The sequence below is a fragment of the Staurois parvus genome, unplaced genomic scaffold (assembly GCF_062004578.1).
Source record: "Staurois parvus isolate SC_StPar_1 unplaced genomic scaffold, SC_StPar_1.0 ptg001357l, whole genome shotgun sequence".
Taxonomy (NCBI): Eukaryota; Metazoa; Chordata; class Amphibia; order Anura; family Ranidae; genus Staurois; species Staurois parvus.
Genome location: NW_028319153.1, coordinates 539,808 through 558,198, shown reverse-complemented (window position 1 = coordinate 558,198; position 18,391 = coordinate 539,808). Strand labels below are relative to the sequence as shown.

At 44.4% G+C, this 18,391-nt stretch overlaps 1 protein-coding gene across 2 annotated transcripts in view; it reads left to right on the top strand.

Annotated features, from left to right (window-relative positions):
- LOC149436416 (uncharacterized) overlaps positions 1-18,391 on the top strand; it is an 82,033-nt gene that overhangs the window by 38,372 nt on the left and 25,270 nt on the right. For both annotated transcript variants that reach the window (XR_016308291.1, XM_089661637.1), the window contains exons 6-9: positions 4,899-5,006; positions 5,188-5,295; positions 8,785-8,895; positions 11,886-11,993. Coding sequence is in view for 1 of the 2 variants with exons in the window: in XM_089661637.1 (XP_089517763.1) it covers positions 4,899-5,006; positions 5,188-5,295; positions 8,785-8,895; positions 11,886-11,993 (435 nt within the window). In the remaining variant the exon portion in view is untranslated. The remainder of the gene's footprint in view (positions 1-4,898; positions 5,007-5,187; positions 5,296-8,784; positions 8,896-11,885; positions 11,994-18,391) is intronic.

Sequence of the window (18,391 nt, the reverse complement as noted above, 5' to 3'; positions counted from 1 at the left end):
AGAAACAAAGGAAAACTTTTTTTTTTTCTCTTTTTTTGTCTATAGTGCAAAAAATAAAACCCCCAGTGGCGATTAAATACCACCAAAAGAAAGCTCTATTTGTGTGAAAAAAAATTATAATTTCATATGGGTACAGTGTGGCATGGCCGCGCAATTGTCATTCAAAGTGCGACAGCGCTGAAAGCTGAAAATTGGCCTGGGCAGGAAGGGGGTACAAGTGCCCGGTAGGCGAGGGGTTAACACCACTCTATATACATAGATATAATATTTTCTCCCTTTTTTATAAGTGATCACATGCCTTCCATTCTCAGCTGCACACGGAGCTCAGAGACCTAAGGGCAGGGACACCAGGGATTTCACACAAAGCAAGCAATACAAAGAGAACAGGATACTTTTTCATACAAGTACATGGTACGGCAGGCACAGATCAGGAATATGAAATGTTGGGTTCATATATTCTTTAAATCTGCTCCCACCCCCCATTCGAAGACTATCTACCCTGTAAAAGGAAAGATGTCTGTACTTACCTATTCTGAAGTCACTCCAGTCGGGTCACATGATTAGGTCCGAGCGCCAGGTTCAGTGTAGAGGAGGGGCAGCTGACCATGGATACCTCATAGTAACCCTATGGGTGATGTCATTGTCCAGGCTCTGCATCTGTTGTCAGCTGTCCCTCCTCTACACTGAAGCCGGTTCAGGGACCCGATCATGTGACCGGACCAGGGCACCTTCAGAATAGGTAAGTATAGGCTTCGTTCCTTTTACAGGGTAGATAGAAGAGGCTTAGAGAGGGGGTGGGAGTAGATTTAGGCTTAGTTGGGTTTTGACTTTGCCATTTTAACCACCTCCTGTCCGGTCGTTGTATATAAACGGCCGGACGGTGGCAGTGCAGGGTCGGGTGGCCGTTTATTAACGACCTCCCCACCCCCTGCTTGTGCGCGCTCCATGGGAGTGCGCAGCTCCGCGATCCGGTGCCCGCTGTGTCCTCCAGACACAGTGGAACACCGATCGTCGTACTGGACCTCTGTGTGAGGTCCCGATCATGTGATCACTGATTGGCCAATCAGTGATCACATGCAGAGTAGTAAGCAAGATGTCACTTCTGACATCATTGCTTACTATGTGTGAAATTTGTGAATGATCACAGAGGTCACATGGTACAGGGCTATTTATAGCAGCCTTGTACCATGTGAGAAGCTATGACCAATCACAGCTCACACAGTAGTTCTCAATGGCTGCAAGAATGCAGCCAGAGAAAATGAAAAATTGAGAAATGATTGCTTTTACAACCTTTATGGATGTAAACGCAATCAGTGTAAAAAAGAAAAAATCTTCATCACCCCCCACAAGTAGTACAGTGTCACCATGGTGACACTGTAATGCTAGGATGACAGTATGTAAAAAAAAAACCAAACCATTAATAATAATATAAAAAAAAAAAAAAAAAATGTAATTTTTGGTTATAAACAAATTTTATATTTTTTTTTACCAAAAGGATAACTGAATACATTTTGGCCAAGATTTATGAAGAATGATTATTTATTTGCAAAATTTTATAAGAAAAACACTTTTTTTTCATAATTTTTGGACCTTTTCATTTACATAGCAAAAAAAATAAAAATCCCAGTAGTGAATAAATACCACCAAAATAAAGCTTTATCTGTCTCAAGAAAAATGCTAAAAAATTCATATGGGTACAGTGTTGCATGACCGCGCAACTGTCATTCAAAGTGTGATGAAAGCTGAAAATTGGCCTGGGCAGGAAGGGGGGGGGGAAGTGTCCGGACTGGAAGGGGGGGAAAGTGTCCGGACTGGAAGTGGTTAAGAACGCTATGAGATCATTTATTGTTGCTGATTTTAAGCCCGGGTTCACACTAATGCGGTGCGGAATTTGCAGCGTTTTCAGTGTGAATTCCGCACCGCATCAGAATCGCACCCCGTTCATGCAAACCGCTGCGGGTGTATATGTTAAGTTAACAACACCCTGAAATCGGTCCGCAAAACACGGTGCGATGTGCAGAATCGGGTCGCATAGGTGTGAATACCCATGTGATCCGATTCTAGTGCGGACCCAAAAAAGGGTCGTGCGCCTTTTTGGTGTGGTGCAATTTTAGCCATACAAAATGTAAGGCTCCGATTGCACCGCACACAAACCGCATGTGATTTGTACAGGAATGCGATACGGTTTCTGTGCGAATCACATGCGATATACAGAGCCGCACAAGTGTGAACCCGGGCTAATAGTGCTTAGTACATTAGTCACTCCCCCTCCCTGGCCACCCCTATCTCTATGACTAAGCCTATCACAGTGAAATGTGTCAAGGAGGGGCGGTCCCTGGGTATGCACATCCTGTATGTTGTCATGTCATGTGTGGATTAATAAAGTTGTTTAGAGGAGTTATTATATTGTTGTGTGGCTTGTATTGTCTTGAAAGTTCATTTATACCTCCTAACACAACCCAACCCACCTTCCACAGATGCATACTTCAGTATAAGTGCTGCGGTTCTGCTGTTTGTTTACATTCAGCAGTGTTTACATTCAGCAGTGTTTACATTCAGCAGTGTTTACATTCAGCAGTGTAAGTCTTCACTGTCCTGGCCGCTCCTACGCATCAGTGCCCCATAGGCTGTATCCCAAGGCCAGATTAGGTGCCATAGGAGTCTGTGGGGCTGCAATCTGTAGGTCCATGAAGACTTGAATCTGAATGTAAACCCCAAGCTGTCAGATCAAGGTAAGTATGAATCTGTGGAGAGGAGTTAGGTTGGGTCGGGGCAAAAAAAGACAAGGGCACTTTGTTTTAACCACTTGCCCACCAGAGGATTCCCCCCCCCCCCTTCCTGACCAGGGCATTTTTGTCGTTACGGCCAGGGGCGGACTGACCATTTGCAAACTCAGGCACTGCCCGAGGGCCCGGGATCAGTAGGGGGCCCCTTGAAATGCCCCTGGTACCTTTTTCATAGGCTTTTTTGAGTTTGGGCAAGGACACAGGGGCCCCATGATCCCCTATTGCCCGGGGGCCCCATGAGTTGTCAGTCTGCCCCTGGTTACGGCACTGCGGTACTTTAACTGACAATTGCGCGGTCATGCAACGCTGCACCCTAATGAAATTTACGTCCTTTCTTTCCCACAAATAGAGCTTTCTTTCGGTGACATTTGATTGCCTCTGACACTCTACTAATGGCACTGGGCAGGAAGGGGTTAACATGAGGGGCGATCAAAGGGTTAACTGTGTGTTGTGTGTGTGCTTTCCACTGTAAGCACACTGCTCTGTATGACTCTGCTATGCAGAGCCATACAAAGCAGTGTGCTGGAGCTGATAGAAGAGAGAGTTGTATTGTTTACATACAGTTCTCTCCCCCATCGGTATTACTCGGTGATCACCGGGTGCCGGTGAGTGATCACCGGCCGTGACCCGGTGATGTTCAGCCGAGGTCACGAATGGCGCACCCTCTACCTGGAAATGCAGAATCGTGTATATATACATTGATTTTGCGCACCCATGCCACCCTGTAGCAGTATTTCTGCTTTAGGGTGGTGGGAAAGCAAGGCCATTCAGGGAACACTTTGCATTTTGCAAAAGGCAGGGTGGTGACATCACAATCTCCACCTCATCCAATCAGAGAACACTGTGTATTCATTGAGAAAATGCAAAGCGTTCGCTGAATGGCGAGTGATCTCCTGTGTTTACAGTGCAGCAGAGCAGCCGCTCAGCATGGGGCCCAGAAGCCAGCAGTAGTCACTGTAGTAGTGGTGTAGTAGCAATGCCTACTGCAGTGATTTCCAGCTTTCAGGGGGATTCTGCAGGTATGGTACATACATAGCAAAAAGACGCTGGCAAACGGTATGCTCTTCTTGTTACTCTTTATTGGCTACATGACATGAATACAGGGAGAAAAACTAACGCGTTTCACCTATAAAGCCTTCCTTAGCATATTATACTATGAAATGCCACACTAACGTGTTTCGGCTATACAGTCTTTTTCATAGCATACTATACTAAGAAATACCACACTAACGTGTTTCGGCTATACAGTCTTCCTCATAACATACTATACTATGACATGCCACACTAACGCGTTTTGGCTAGACAGCCTTCCTCATAGCATACTATACTATGAAATGCCACACTAACGCGTTTCGGCTATACAGCCTTCCTCATAGCATATTATACTATGAAATGCCACACAAACGTGTTTCGGCTATGCAGCCTTCCTCACAGCATACTATACTATGAAATGCCACACTAACGTGTTTCGGCTATGCAGCCTTCCTCACAGCATACTATACTATGAAATGCCACACTAACGTGTTTCGGCTATGCAGCCTTCCTCACAGCATACTATACTATGAAATGCCACACTAACGTGTTTCGGCTATACAGCCTTCCTCACAGCATACTATACTATGAAATGCCACACTAACGTGTTTCGCCTATACAGTCTTCCTCACAGCATACTATACTATGAAATGTCACACTAACGTGTTTCGGCTATACAGTCTTCCTCATAGCATGCTATACTATGAAATGCCACACTAACGTGTTTCGGCTATACAGCCTTCCTCATAGCATGCTATATTCATGTCATGTAGCCAATAAAGAGTAACCAGAAGAGCATACCAGGTTGCCAGTGTCTTTTTGCTTTGGAATCATTGTCTGGAGAGTTGGACGTCCCAGCCTGTGCACTGGTCTTCAGCATGCATACTAATGTATAGCGGTTGAGCTTGGGTAAGATTCTTGTGTGCTTGCTATGCTTACATGCTTGCATTGCTCCAGACTGGAGGCACACCATGTATGTGAAATATCACAAACCCTTGATATCTTCTACAGTGTACAGGAAGCTTTGTGTTACTCTCTCCCTATATTTTGTGTATTATCCGTTGTTCCTTGTTGTTTTAGGCAAGTTTATAGACCGATTTGGAGAGTACACAGCCGTTAAGCAGGAGTCTCCGAATGAAGAATTTTCTGTTATTTCCGATGTTGAAATTTTAGAAGACACAGGAAAATGTAAGTAGGACCCGCCGCCCTGTCAGAATCGTACGTTGTTTCAATATTTTCCGTTTTGAGAATATTCGCACGGTTTTGAACATAGTTCTGTAAAAAGAGCGGGAATATAGACAAGCTGCCCGTGGCTCGGGTAGTATTGCCCTGGTACTCTTCTTGTGACCCTTATTGTTATCCTCCACAGGTTTTACTCCTAATAGCCCAGTGGTTCGGAGGGTCAGTGTTCAGGAGCCCCCAGCCAATAGCCACAACTTCCATACAGATGGAAAACATGGTATCAAATATGCAGCTGGTGAGTTGTCACTTTACATGGATCTGTAGTCTTTTTACAGCTGAACTGCAGGCAATCGGCTATATACACCGATAAAATACAGTTACTCTGTGTGACTTATGATCCACTACAAAGAAAAACAGGAGATAAAAGATCAAAAGCTGTACTCAATAAATATCATTAAGGGGTCTATGTATGAAAAATGTGCTTTTTAATGTCTCAACCGCTGTGAATTATCCCCGTAATGTGTTTAACCACCTCCAACTGGCCTATAGTAAGAAGATCATCATTATGCTGGGTGGACGTAATGTACTCCCAGTCGCATGGCTTGTGCGCCCTAGGGACCATGCAGCGGCATGATCTGTCACCCGTTGTATCCATCAGACACAGCGGATCACAGATCTTTGTACCAGGCCGCCCCCCAGTACCATGTGACCGCAGTGACAAACATTTCAAATGTACACAATGGCTTTTATTCATAGCCATTCCATTGTGTACTATTGTGATCTCTGTGATTAGCCACATTGATCACATGGTGCAATCACACAGCACCTATACCATGTGATAGCTGTGGCCAATCACTGCTATCACAGTTGTACATGTTGACACATGAATGGATGATTTGCTCATAACAGGGATCATCATTATTAGCAATCGTGGTACAAAAAAAATCCTGATCACCTACCCAGAGTAATACAGCTCTGGTCACAACATGTAAAAAGAGAAAAGAAATTGGAAAGAACAAGTTAGAAAATAGAAACAAATTATATATATATATATATATATCTCAGGGGCGGGCTGACCATTTGGAAATTCGGACACTGCCCGGGGTCAGTAGGGAGCCCCATGAGATGCCCCTGGTACCTTTTTCATAGGCTTTTTTGAGTTTGGGCAAGGACACAGGGGCCCCATGATTCCCTATTGCCCGGGGGCCCCATGAGTTGTCAGCCTGCCCCTGATATATATATATATATAATTTGTTTCTATTTTTCTAACTTGTTCTTTCCAATTTTTTTTCACATTTTACATGTTGTGACCGGAGCTGTATTACTCTGGGTAGGTGATCAGGATTTTCTTTGTACCACGATTGCTAATAATGATGATCCCTGTATATATATATATATATATATATATATATATATATATATTTTAACATTCTGTCACCAGTCAGCATCCTTGATCACCGCCACGCGAGTCATGATGGCGCTGCACTGCTCTGGTGACTGTATGTAAAACAAATTGATGAAAAAATAACTTTTTATAAATGTCTTCATTTTCAAAAAACAAATGTTTAGTTAATGAAACAATCCATTCTATAGTGTTGATGCAAATGACATTATATAATCAGATTGTGACACGTGAGGCCAGCTTTGGACGAGGGCAGGTTTTGCATAATGATTTTTCTATTATTTGACCAAGTCCAGTCTAGGTTCCCAACCTCGGTCCTCAAGTACCCCCAACAGGTCATGCTTTCAGGATTTCCTTCACCTTGCACAGGTGATTTAACCCCTTTGCTTCCAGGTCCGTACGTCCTATGGACCTGACAGCGGGGGGGTTTACACACAATCCAGTGGCTGCTGCCTACCTGTCAGGTGGAAGCAGTTGGGCGGCTGAGCTGCCGCCCGATTGTTTCCACACCCCCCGGTACTGGGCACCCCCTCACTTGCGTCCCCGCCATGTAATCCGGGCTCCGCTTGTCTTTCTGCGGGCCCGGGGCTGACATGGCATGTATCAGCAGGTGGAGGGGAGGGAGGAGAGCACGTCTGTTCCCCTCTTCTTGCTGTGACCCGGAAAGCGACATGTATGACGTCACTTCTGGGTCACCCCTGTGACTTTCATGGCTAGCACAGTTGCATTGAAATACATTGAGTGGAGCCTAGAGGAGACATACAAGGTCTTTTAGATCCTGCATCTCTCATTAAAGAGAACCTGTCACCTAAAAATCCTCACATAGGGGACTTTGTGCCTCCTATGTGATGAAAAAAAAAGTTACGCAAAAAGAAATTTTTTTTTTTTGTTGCTAAAAATAAAATTACACATAACCACATAAATTCCCCCCAAAACAATGTTTTTGGCCCCCCATCTCTACATATACGCATGCATGAATGTAAATGTTTGCGTCAGAGGTGCTTATGCGTGAAAACGTTCATTGCAATACACGTTACATCTCGCACCAGACCTCCTCCGTAACACTAAGCTGATGACCTATAGGGACTTTTGAAGCATCGCCTATAGACAATACAGGGTACTGACATTTGTTGCCATTTCATAGGCGCACACAAATTTAAAACTGAGTTCCATCTGAAAAAAAAAAAGTCAGAAGCTACAAAAACTGTAGCTGCTGACTTTTAAAATACAGACACTTACCTGTCCCTCGGTCCAACGGTGTCCTCATCACTGCTGGTTTCACCGGTTGTCATCTCTCACCGGCATCTTCAGTGTAGGCCCCTGAATGTGACAGCTTGCTGCGCATGTGCAAGAAGCGCTGCGCTTTGTGAATGGCCTGTAGTCTTCTGGGACCTGTCACGTGTGCCCGAAGACTACAGGGAGGGAGAGGACAACTTCCGCTTTCGATCGCCTAGGCGATCGTAGCGGAAGTGGGAGCGGGTACCTGTTAAATTTGGGTACCCGTTCCCCAAAGGTGCCAATCCTTAATGGTGAGCGGGGGACAAAGGCTTAAAGTGAAACTTCCCCTTTTGGGTAACTGTTACTGTTACCCTGTTTAGGTAACTGTTTACTCTTTTATATTTTAACAAAAATGTGGGTAATTTAGTGCGCTTGCCCTAAAATTCACTTTGGTGATTTTTTTTCTGAAATTTTGCATTTCCTAGACCTTTGTGGTAATAGCATATGAAATCGGAACTACCGCTATTTTATTCTCTAGGGCAGGAGTCTTCAAACTACGGCCCTCCAGCTGTTGAAGTACCACAAGTCCCATCATGTCTCTGCCTCTGGGAGTCCTGCCTGTGGATGTCAGAGTCTTGCAAGGCCTTATGGGACTTGCAGTTCCTCAACACCTGGAAGGCCATAGTTTGGAGAATCCTGCTCTAGGGTGTCTGCTTTCAGGAAATATATGTTTGGGGGTTTTGTTTCATTTTCAGGCCTGAAATAATTCAAACATATTTGCAAAAAATGCAAAAACGGGCGTGGCAGCAAAAGGATTAAAGGCTAAGTCCACCTTTTGTAGAAAATAATATATTCAAATATATTTGCAGGGGAAAAAAAACTGAGCCGGAAGTGGGAACAGGTACCTGTCAAAAACGGGTATCCGTTCCCCCCTCTTCCTCAAAAGGTGCCAAATATGGCCGTGGATGGGGGAAGGGGCAAATAAGCGGAGCTTTTTTTGAGTGGAACTCCGCTTTAAATCAGAGAAATCTAACTTGGGTGGAGGAGTTCTTCGTGTTTCCAGAACACAAGTTTACAAAGGTTACGTAAAGCCTGTTTAGACTGAAGTAGTGACCTGGGTACCTTGTGAAGTATAACGGTCATCTCTTTTCCTTTTACTACAAGGACACAGAGCATCTACCTCTGGTATAAATAAAACCAATATGGTTACCGTTTCACAGAAGCTTGCCGTCAAGACACCTTACAACGCCTGCGAGAAAAACGCGGCTAAAAAAGGTGAGGTGTACGAGGTTTGTATGATTGGATGTGAGTATACAGCGGCATTACAATTTATGTCACAGCAACAAAAGAAAACAAAAAAACACAATTCAGTACATCTCTGCAATACCTGCACATTTCCCGTAATCTTCCCCTTTTAAAACGCTAAGTGCCCGTTCACACCAGAACGCGGTGCAGGAAACGCACGAACCTTGCACGTGTCTTGCACCGCGTTTAAAACGCATTGCAGTTGGGTGTAAATGGTCAAGTGGAACTTCACTCTCTCAATCAACATTGACTATTTTTAATCATTATGCTGCTAGCATTAGTCAATGGATAGGAAAGTAGATCATATTTACTTGTTTTAATTTTGACATTTATTCTGTTACTTCCTGGTTTCTATGCCTTGGCAAATGATGTCATACATCCCAGGAGTCTTCAGGAGGTGAGGGAGGGTTTTCAGCTCAGCCAACAATGACTGAGCTCAGGGCAGATGGATTCCAAGAAGTACATGCTACTTGAATAATCTGCCCTTATTCAAGGTGGCCAATGCCAGGGTGCATTTTTCTAAATGATTTCTCAGCAAAAGAATGGATGGAGGGGGGACTTTGCTCTGCATATTACAATTAATTAAATAGCATTTTTGGTTTGTGGTGCTCAGATGGAGTGCAGTTCCACTTTAAGTTAACCTCTTCACGCCGGCCGAACGCAAATGTGCGACCTTACGGCGTCTGGGCCTAGACGCCGAGCGCCGCACATTTGCGTTCTATTAAAAAAGAACATATATGCTGAGAGCGTGCTCCCAGCACACATGTCCGGTACTCAAGGAAAGGTCCCGATCTCCTCTTTCAATCAGGACCTTTCCTGATCATGTGATCGCCATGACGGCGCGCCACGGCGGTCACATGACCCTAAACCCCACCTCCTGGCTTCTGAAACCCTTAAAGGGCCAGGAGGTGCCGGCGTGAAGGGGTTAACGACACCTCAAACGCAGGTCGCAAATACCATTTGTTTACCTGCACAGGATCACATGGTACAGTAGTACCATGTGATCTGGTTGCAGTGCGGTTTTTTATAAAGTAGTGCATGGCTTACTTTTGGTGTGGTCCAGTGCAATTCGGCCCATTCAAAATGAATGGGCTCAAATTGCACCACATGTGAATTGGAGTGGATTGCACAGCGCGTTCCCGTGCGACTCCTGGTGTGAACTGGCCCCTAAGTGTAAGGTGCAATCCAGTGCATTTTTACTGCAACAAAATCGCTTGCACAGTGTTTTTCATGTATTTCAATGGCCCTGGTTCACACCAGTGCAGTGCTTTCCAGTGCAGTCAACAACAGTAGAACATGCTGCATTTTTTCTGTATGGAATGCATCTGGAACTTGGCAGAAAGCATCCAAAACACACCGGAACACACACGTCCTGAACTGAGATGAAGGAAAAATGTAGTGAAACACATTGAAAACGTATGCAGAAATGCATCCGGAATGCAGAAATTGTGGTGTGAACTGGCCCGTATAGTACAGAAAAATGCCTATTCATCTTCCAGCCTGCGGCCCCTATAGTTGTTTAAAGTAGAACTGTATGCAAAACGTTTTATTTTTTCATTTTGGATAGAGTGAGGAAGGATTATAGCCTCTGTCAGTTCTTTTTTTTTGCCATCTGTGTCCTATTGGGGAGATTTACCTTAAAGCAATACTTTTGGTCTTGTTTTTTTTTGTTTTTAAAAAAAAAAAAAAAAAAAAAAAACAAATGTTGCATACTTACCAGCTCTGTGTAATGGTTTTGCATAGAGCAGCCCAGATCCTCCTCTTCTCAGGTCACACGTTATCACTCCTGGCCCCTCCCTCCTGTTGGGTGCCTCCTTGCTTTGGGGGCACTCGAGCAGGAGATCCCCCGAGCCGCTGCTCTGTTTGTCCATTCACACACACAGCTGCAGATTGTTCCCGTCCCCTCCCTCTCCTGATTGGCTCACTGGCTGTGATTGATAGTCTGTGATTACTGCTGCTTTGGTCAATCAAGAGGGAGAGTCTCCAGGGAATCAAGGTTCTCATGGACATCACTGGATCGGGATGGGGCTGTTTTGGGGGGGGGGGCTGCTGCACAGGTTTTTTCCGTCACGCATAGAACGCATGAAAGTAAAAAACCTTGAGCCTTTAGATCCACTTTAACTTCCTGTCCCATAATCATAACAGGAAGTGAGACGAATTCCCTGCAAATTAAGGGAATCCTTTGGGGACCCCCCCAAAGAGTTCTGCTCTTTTACTTTTCTGGGGACAACCCAAATTTTTTTATTTTTTTTCACTTTCAGTTGTAATGGTAAACAGAACAGATAAAGAGGGTGAATCTCCCTAACGGGCACAGACTGCAATAAAGACTGGCAGGGTTTTGTCCAACACTTAAAAAAAAAAAAATCTATAAGTTTTGCCCTTAGTTATACTTTATTCCTTCTGCGTGGGTCAAATCCCTGCTCCCCCTGCTGCATATAGTGGTTCCTCCCGCCATCTTATACGTTCTGTATGACCTGTATTGATGTACAAGTCAGTGGAAGGAACCACTTCTTGTAGTGGGGGAAGCGGGTATTCAGTACACACTGAGAAGTGTGGAATCGCAGCTGCCAGAAATTTTATTGTTGGGTATATTTTTATAAACAAAGCTGCAGTTCTGGAGTCCACATCTACTCTCTTTTTAGCTTTTGAAGGACTAGTTGCAAGCAGAATCTCCCAGCCTGTTCAATACAGTAAGCTATGACACCACCTCCCCCCCCATTGCACATCTGCACTCACAGTCATCCACAGTCTCTTGCACTTTCTGCAGCTCAGTCTGTGAAGATCTAATGCCGGGCTACCATCACCTGCTTACCAACATCCCACTTTATTACATTTGTTACCATGCACATTAACTGTTGTTATTTTTAACTTGCCCACAAGGATTTTCATGGCACATGGATTATAATCCTAGAGATTGGTGGGTAATTAACCAACACTTTTTGTCTTTCTCCTATTACTAGAATTCACTAGTATTGAACCGGTTATATTGAGAGTTAAATCAAAGGAGGTGCCAGTGAATAGTGAAAATGTGTGCTTGGACGGAAGAAATGTTGTAAATTACACACTGGGTAAGTTTTCTATACACACATGCATGACCGTGCCTTTTTGTAATTGCAGATTGTGGCTGGAGTAAAATATTCATCTTCAGGGCAGCGGTGATAATCTTGCTGGGTCAGCATATACAGCTTTATGGAATAAACATCCCTTAACCTGGTTGTAAGCCTCTGACATGAACTATGAACAAAACATATCCCTCTATAGTGTGTACTTGTCTCAATCCAGAGGACTTAGTGTCATTTCTGTCTGCTGCCTCCTTCCTCCGCTATCCGCATTAATCACTTCTGACAGGTGACGGGGGAGGGAGCTCCACCACACAGTGAATAATGGGGAGAGAACAATGTTCTTGGACAACTTGCCAGCCAGCTTGCTAACAAGCGAATTAACCTGTCTAGTATGCGTTTATAACAGGGGTTTAGTTAGCACACATTTGCAAATACATACGTAAGCCACAGAGCCACGTCACGGCACCCTGATAATCTGTGGTCCTAACTCTACAATTCCTGAGAGTCCCCATAGTAGAGGCACATGCATTTAATGGATAGACCAAGGGCAGGTGTACCTGAGGGAGCCCACCCCTCTTAAAGGCAAAGGAGTGCACAGGACCCTAGCACGTAGCACAATGGCAGCCAGGGTCCTAGTGCACCCAAGTACCAAAACTCCAACATGCAAATAAAAGAAATCTTGCTGGGTCAGCATATACAGCTTTATGGAATAAACATCCCTTAACCTGGTTGTAAACCTCTGACATGAACTACAGTCAGGTCCATAAATATTGGGACATCGACACAATTCTAACATTTTTGGCTCTATACACCACCACAATGGATTTGAAATGAAACGAACAAGATGTGCTTTAACTGCAGACTGTCAGCTTTAAGTTGAGGGTATTTACATCCAAATCAGGTGAACGGTGTAGGAATTACAACAGTTTGCATATGTGCCTCCCACTTATTAAGGGACCAAAAGTAATGGGACAATTGGCTTCTCAGCCGTTCCATGGCCAGGTGTGTGTTAATCCCTCATTATCCCAGTTACAATGAGCAGATAAAAGGTTCAGAGTTCATTTCAAGTGTGCTATTTGCATTTGGAATCTGTTGCTGTCAACTCTCAAGCTGAGATCCAAAGAGCTGTCACTATCAGTGAAGCAAGCCATCATTAGGCTGAAAAAACAAAACAAACCCATCAGAGAGATAGCAAAAACATTAGGCGTGGTCAAAACAACTGTTTGGAACATTCTTTAAAAGAAGGAACGCACCGGTGAGCTCAGCAACACCAAAAGACCCGGAAGACCACGGAAAACAACTGTGGTGGATGACCAAAGAATTATTTCCCTGGTGAAGAAAACACCCTTCACAACAGTTGGCCAGATCAAGAACACTCTTCAGGAGGTAGGTGTATGTGTGTCAAAGTCAATAATCAAGAGAAGACTTCACCAGAGTGAATACAGAAGGTTCACCACAAGATGTAAACCATTGGTGAGCCTCAAAAACAGGAAGGCCAGATTAGAGTTTGCCAAACGACATCTAAAAAAGCCTTCAAAGTTCTGGAACAACATCCTATGGACAGATGAGACCGAGATCAACTTGTACCAGAGTGATGGGAAGAGAAGAGTATGGAGAAGGAAAGGAACTGCTCATGATCCTAAGCATACCACCTCATCAGTGATCATGGTGGTGGTAGTGTCATGACGTGGGCATGTATGGCTGCCAATGGAACTGATTCTCTTGTATTTATTGATGATGTGACTGCTGACAAAAGCAGCCGGATGGATTCTGAAGTGTTTCAGGAATATTATCTGCTCATATTCAGCCAAATGCTTCAGAACTCATTGGACGCTTCACAGTGCAGATGGACAATGACCCAAAGCAGACTGCAAAAGCGACCAAAGAGTTTTTTAAGGGAAAGAAGTGGAATGTTATGCAATGGCCAAGTCAATCACCTGACCTGAACCCGATTGAGCATTTCACTTGCTGAAGACAAAACTGAAGGGAAAATGCCCCAAGAACAAGCAGGAACTGAAGACAGTTGCAGTAGAGGCCTGGCAGAGCATCACCAGGGATGAAACCCAGCGTCTGGTGATATCTATGCGTTCCACACTTCAGGCTGTAATTGACTGCAAAGGATTTGCAACCAAGTATTAAAAAGTGAAAGTTTGATTTATGATTATTATTCTGTCCCATTACTTTTGGTTCCTTAATAAGTGGGAGGCACATATGCAAACTGTTGTAATTCCTACACCGTTCACCTGATTTTGATGTAAATACCCTCAACTTAAAACTGACAGTCTGTAGTTAAAGCACATCTTGTTCGTTTCATTTCAAATCCATTGTGGTGGTGTATAGAGCCAAAAATGTTAGAATTGTGTCGATGTCCCAATATTTATGGACCTGACTGTATGAACAAAAACATATCCCTCTATAGTGTGTACTTGTCTCAATCCAGAGCACTAAGTATCATTTCTGTCTGCTGCCTCCTTCCTCCGCTATCCGCATTAATCACTTCTGACAGGGGAGGGAGCTCCACCACACAGCCTGTGATCGACAGCTTCGGCTCTGTTCCTGTGTGCTTGGTGGGGGGGGGTTCCCTCCCCTCCCCTCAAATCAGTAATCACTGAGCTCTGCAGAGTTTAACTTCAGCTCCCCGCCCCCTGCTTTCTGAAAGCTCAGAAAAGCTGTACAGATTTTGTACTTTGGCTGTAGAGAAGAGAGGGTTGCAAGTAAAAAGGTACACCTTATGTAGGAGGATTTGTTTCATCTCTGTGTATCACCCGAGGCCAGTCACTTCATGGGTATATGTAAGGGTTTACAATCACTTTAATAAGCAATAAAATGAATAGATTTTCCTCATGCAGCTGCACACTATCTCTGAAGTCCTGATTTCCCAAAACTGATCATTTACATGTGTGATTTGGGGGGAAAGAGGGGTTCCCTCCAATGAGTAATCACTGAGCACTGCAGACTGTAACCTCAGCTCCCCGCCCCCTGCTAGCTCAGAAAAAGTGCAGCTGCACACTATTTCTATAGTCCTGATTTCCCAAAACTGATCATTTACATGTGTGATTGAAAAAACGGAAATTTAATTAGAGGAGGAGGGAGAATAGCAAGTGATTTATAATATTTGCCAGGTCAGTGACATCAGTCATATGTTTCACAACAGCAGATCAAGATTCTAACTCTCACAGGAGTGTCATGTAATGCAACTCAGTGATCATTAGGGGGCGGTATGTTACACTGCCTCACACAGGAATAAAATACCCCCGCATGCACTTCGGTGTTCAGCTTGGATGTGTTCAGATTAAAGTGGAGTTCCACCCAAAAGGGAAAGTTCCCCTTTAAAGACTAGTCCCCCGCTTCCCATTAAGGATTGGCACCTTTGGGGAGCGGGTACCCGAATTTGACAGGTGCCCGCTCCCACTTCCACTGCATCACCTAGGCCAGGGATAGGCAACCTATGGCTCTCTAGCTGTTATGGAACTACATTTCCCATGAGGCATTGCAAAGATTACAAAACTGACAGTTACAGCTATGACTTGCAGAGGCATGATGGAACTTGTAGTCCTGCAGCTCTCAGGTTGCCTACCCCTGGCCTAGGCGATCGGAAGTGGAAGTTGTCCTCCCTCCCCGTAGTCTTGTGGGACACGTGACAGGTCCCAGAAGACTGCGGGACCATTCAGGAAGCACAGCGCTAGTCGCTCATTGTGCAGTGGGTACTCGGCTGTGAAGCTGCAAGCTATCACAGCCGGGTGCCCACACCGAAGATGCCGGCACCTGGAACACCAGACGGCTGGTGAAATGGGCTGCGGAGAGGACACCACGGGATAGTGGGACAGGTAAGTGGCTGTTTTTTAACAGCAGCTACAGTTTTTGTAGCTGCTCACTTTTATTTTTTGAAAGTGTGAGTGAAACTCCGCTTTAAGTTCAGAACCCACATGTGCAAGCCTGCCAGGAAGCTGTCACCTGTAAGGGCCAATCATCTGCGGCCGGGGCATTCCCTTGCATACATTCGGCAGCAGTGCGGAGGTGATTGGCCTGTAAATGCCACAGCTTGCTGGTGGGCTCCCACACATGGTTTTGGATCTTCGTCTGAACACGTTCAAGCTCATTTACACATTCAACCTAGTTTAACTCTGTTATCGGTTCTACAAAAGCCTCCATTGAACCTATTCACGGCTGAACCTTGATGTTGCTATCCTGTAGGTAGCCTTTCTTGTGGCCATTACTTCAACCAGACATTTTCTGCATGGTCAGCATTGTCTTGTAGGTAATCCTTTTTAATCTTACAGAGGTTGTTTTGGAACCAGTAACCTCTAGTTTATCCAAATTTACGTGGTTAGTCTGGTTGAAAAAAAAGACACAAGTCCATCTAGTTCAACCAGTAGAGAAAAACACACATACAAATAGAAGTCCTCCATATACACAATCCTATACCCACAGTTGAATTAAAAAAAAAAAATACAATAAAGCATGAGTCAGTTTGCTCCAGTGGGGGGGATCCTTCCTATAATCGGATATTCCCCGGATCAGCTACACCCGGTGCTAATACCTATAAATGTTAGTTTCCAGTTATATTTTGTGCACTTTGGAAGGAATCCAGGCCTTTTTTAAAAACAATCTACTGAGCTGACCAGAACCAGCTCTTGAGGGAGACTATTCCACATTTTCACAGCTCTTACTGTGAAGAAGCCTTTCTGTATTTGGAGATTAAATTTTTTTTCCTCCATGCATAAAGGGTGCCCCCTTGTCCTTTGTGATGACCTTAAAGTGGATAACTCTGCACCAAGGTCTCTATTTGGATCACTATTTACACATGGTGACCAAATCTCCCTTTCTTGAAAGAATACGTTCAGTTCAGCTAATCTTTCCTCATAGCTGAGCTCCTCCATGCTTCTTATCTGTTTGGTTGACCTCCTCGGCACTTTCTCCAGTTCACCGATACTTTTTTGTAAACGTGTCCAAAACTGAACTGCGTATTCCAGACGAGGTATTGGAGAGCAGCCCTCTGCCTCAGAAAATTTGCTCACTTAACACCTTGATGCTGACAGTACGCAAATATGCGGCCTTTCGGCAGCTCGGCCTTGACGCCGAGCAGCCGCATATTTGCGTACCATTTGAAAACACATATGTGCTGAGAGCACGCGCCCAGCACACATGTCGGTGTCTCACGGAAAGGTCCTGATCTCCCCTTGCGATCGGGACCTTTTCCGATCATGTGACTGCTGTAACAGTGAATCACGGCGATCATTTGACCCTAAAACCGCACCCCGTCTCCCGGCATCTGAAACGTCTTAAATGGCCGGGAGGCTCTGGCGCGAAGAGGTTAAAGATAAGTGGTTTTATCTGTCCAGTATATTTGAAATCATGTTATGGTCACTACTATCCAGATGTTCTTTTAGCTGAACATTAATAATAAGCTCTGCATGGTTTGAGATTACCAGGTCCAGCAGAGCATCATTTCTAGTTGGGGCTTCTATAAACTACTATAAAATTGTCTTGTAATAGGTTATACATTGCTGCCCTTTAACTGTTTCAGCACTGCCATTATCCCAATCAATTTCAGGGTGGTTAAATTTTCTGAATATTATCACTGTCCCAGCTCTTCTATCTGTGCAGGGATTCTCCACCTCCTCATTAACACTGGGTGGCGTATGACAAACTCCAGTGAATAACTTTACACACCCCTATATACAGTTCCACCCATCACAGTGGTTTCTGCCATTGGCAGACTGATTCCTTGTTGGCAGTGCAAGTACAGTAGGTCCTAAAGAGATTATCCGTTTTCCAAATCCACTATTTATAAGTTGATTTGACAGGTTTCCTTGCAGGCCTAGAGTTCTGAAATAACCTTGTTTTTCTTTTTAAGTCCACTCCATTAAGGCAGTTAGTTTTTCCCCAGGTCTTGGTGTCACAGATTAGCTGTGACCTGGTTATTCATTCATACTTTCTCTAGGTTTTACAAGGTCCATGGGTCTGCCACGGCAGATGCTAGTTTAGGATAAAAGGGCCTGCAAGTTTTAATTCTCCTAAAAATTCTCCTTTGTGTTTGACCTTTTCTTGTTTGTCTCATTCACCTGTGTTGTTTGGATGTGTCCACCCCTTCGGTTTGAACTGCTTTTGAACATCCCTAGGTTTCTTACTACCAAGCTGTCTCTCTAAATGGACAATAAAGAAAATTAGAAGTTTTTTACTCGCCATAAAACCCTTTCCTTAGTGTCCATTGAGAGACACAGCTTCCTCCCGTCTTATGCTATCATTGCTTGTTACAACTGAGCACTTGGGAGAGGTTATAGCCTCTAGGGCAGCCATTCTTGACCAGGGTTCTTTGATACCCTAGGGGTTCTCCAGAGGTTGCCAGGGGTTCTTTGAGTCGTGGCTGATTGTCCTCCTGATTGTACCCTATGTAGTTTTGG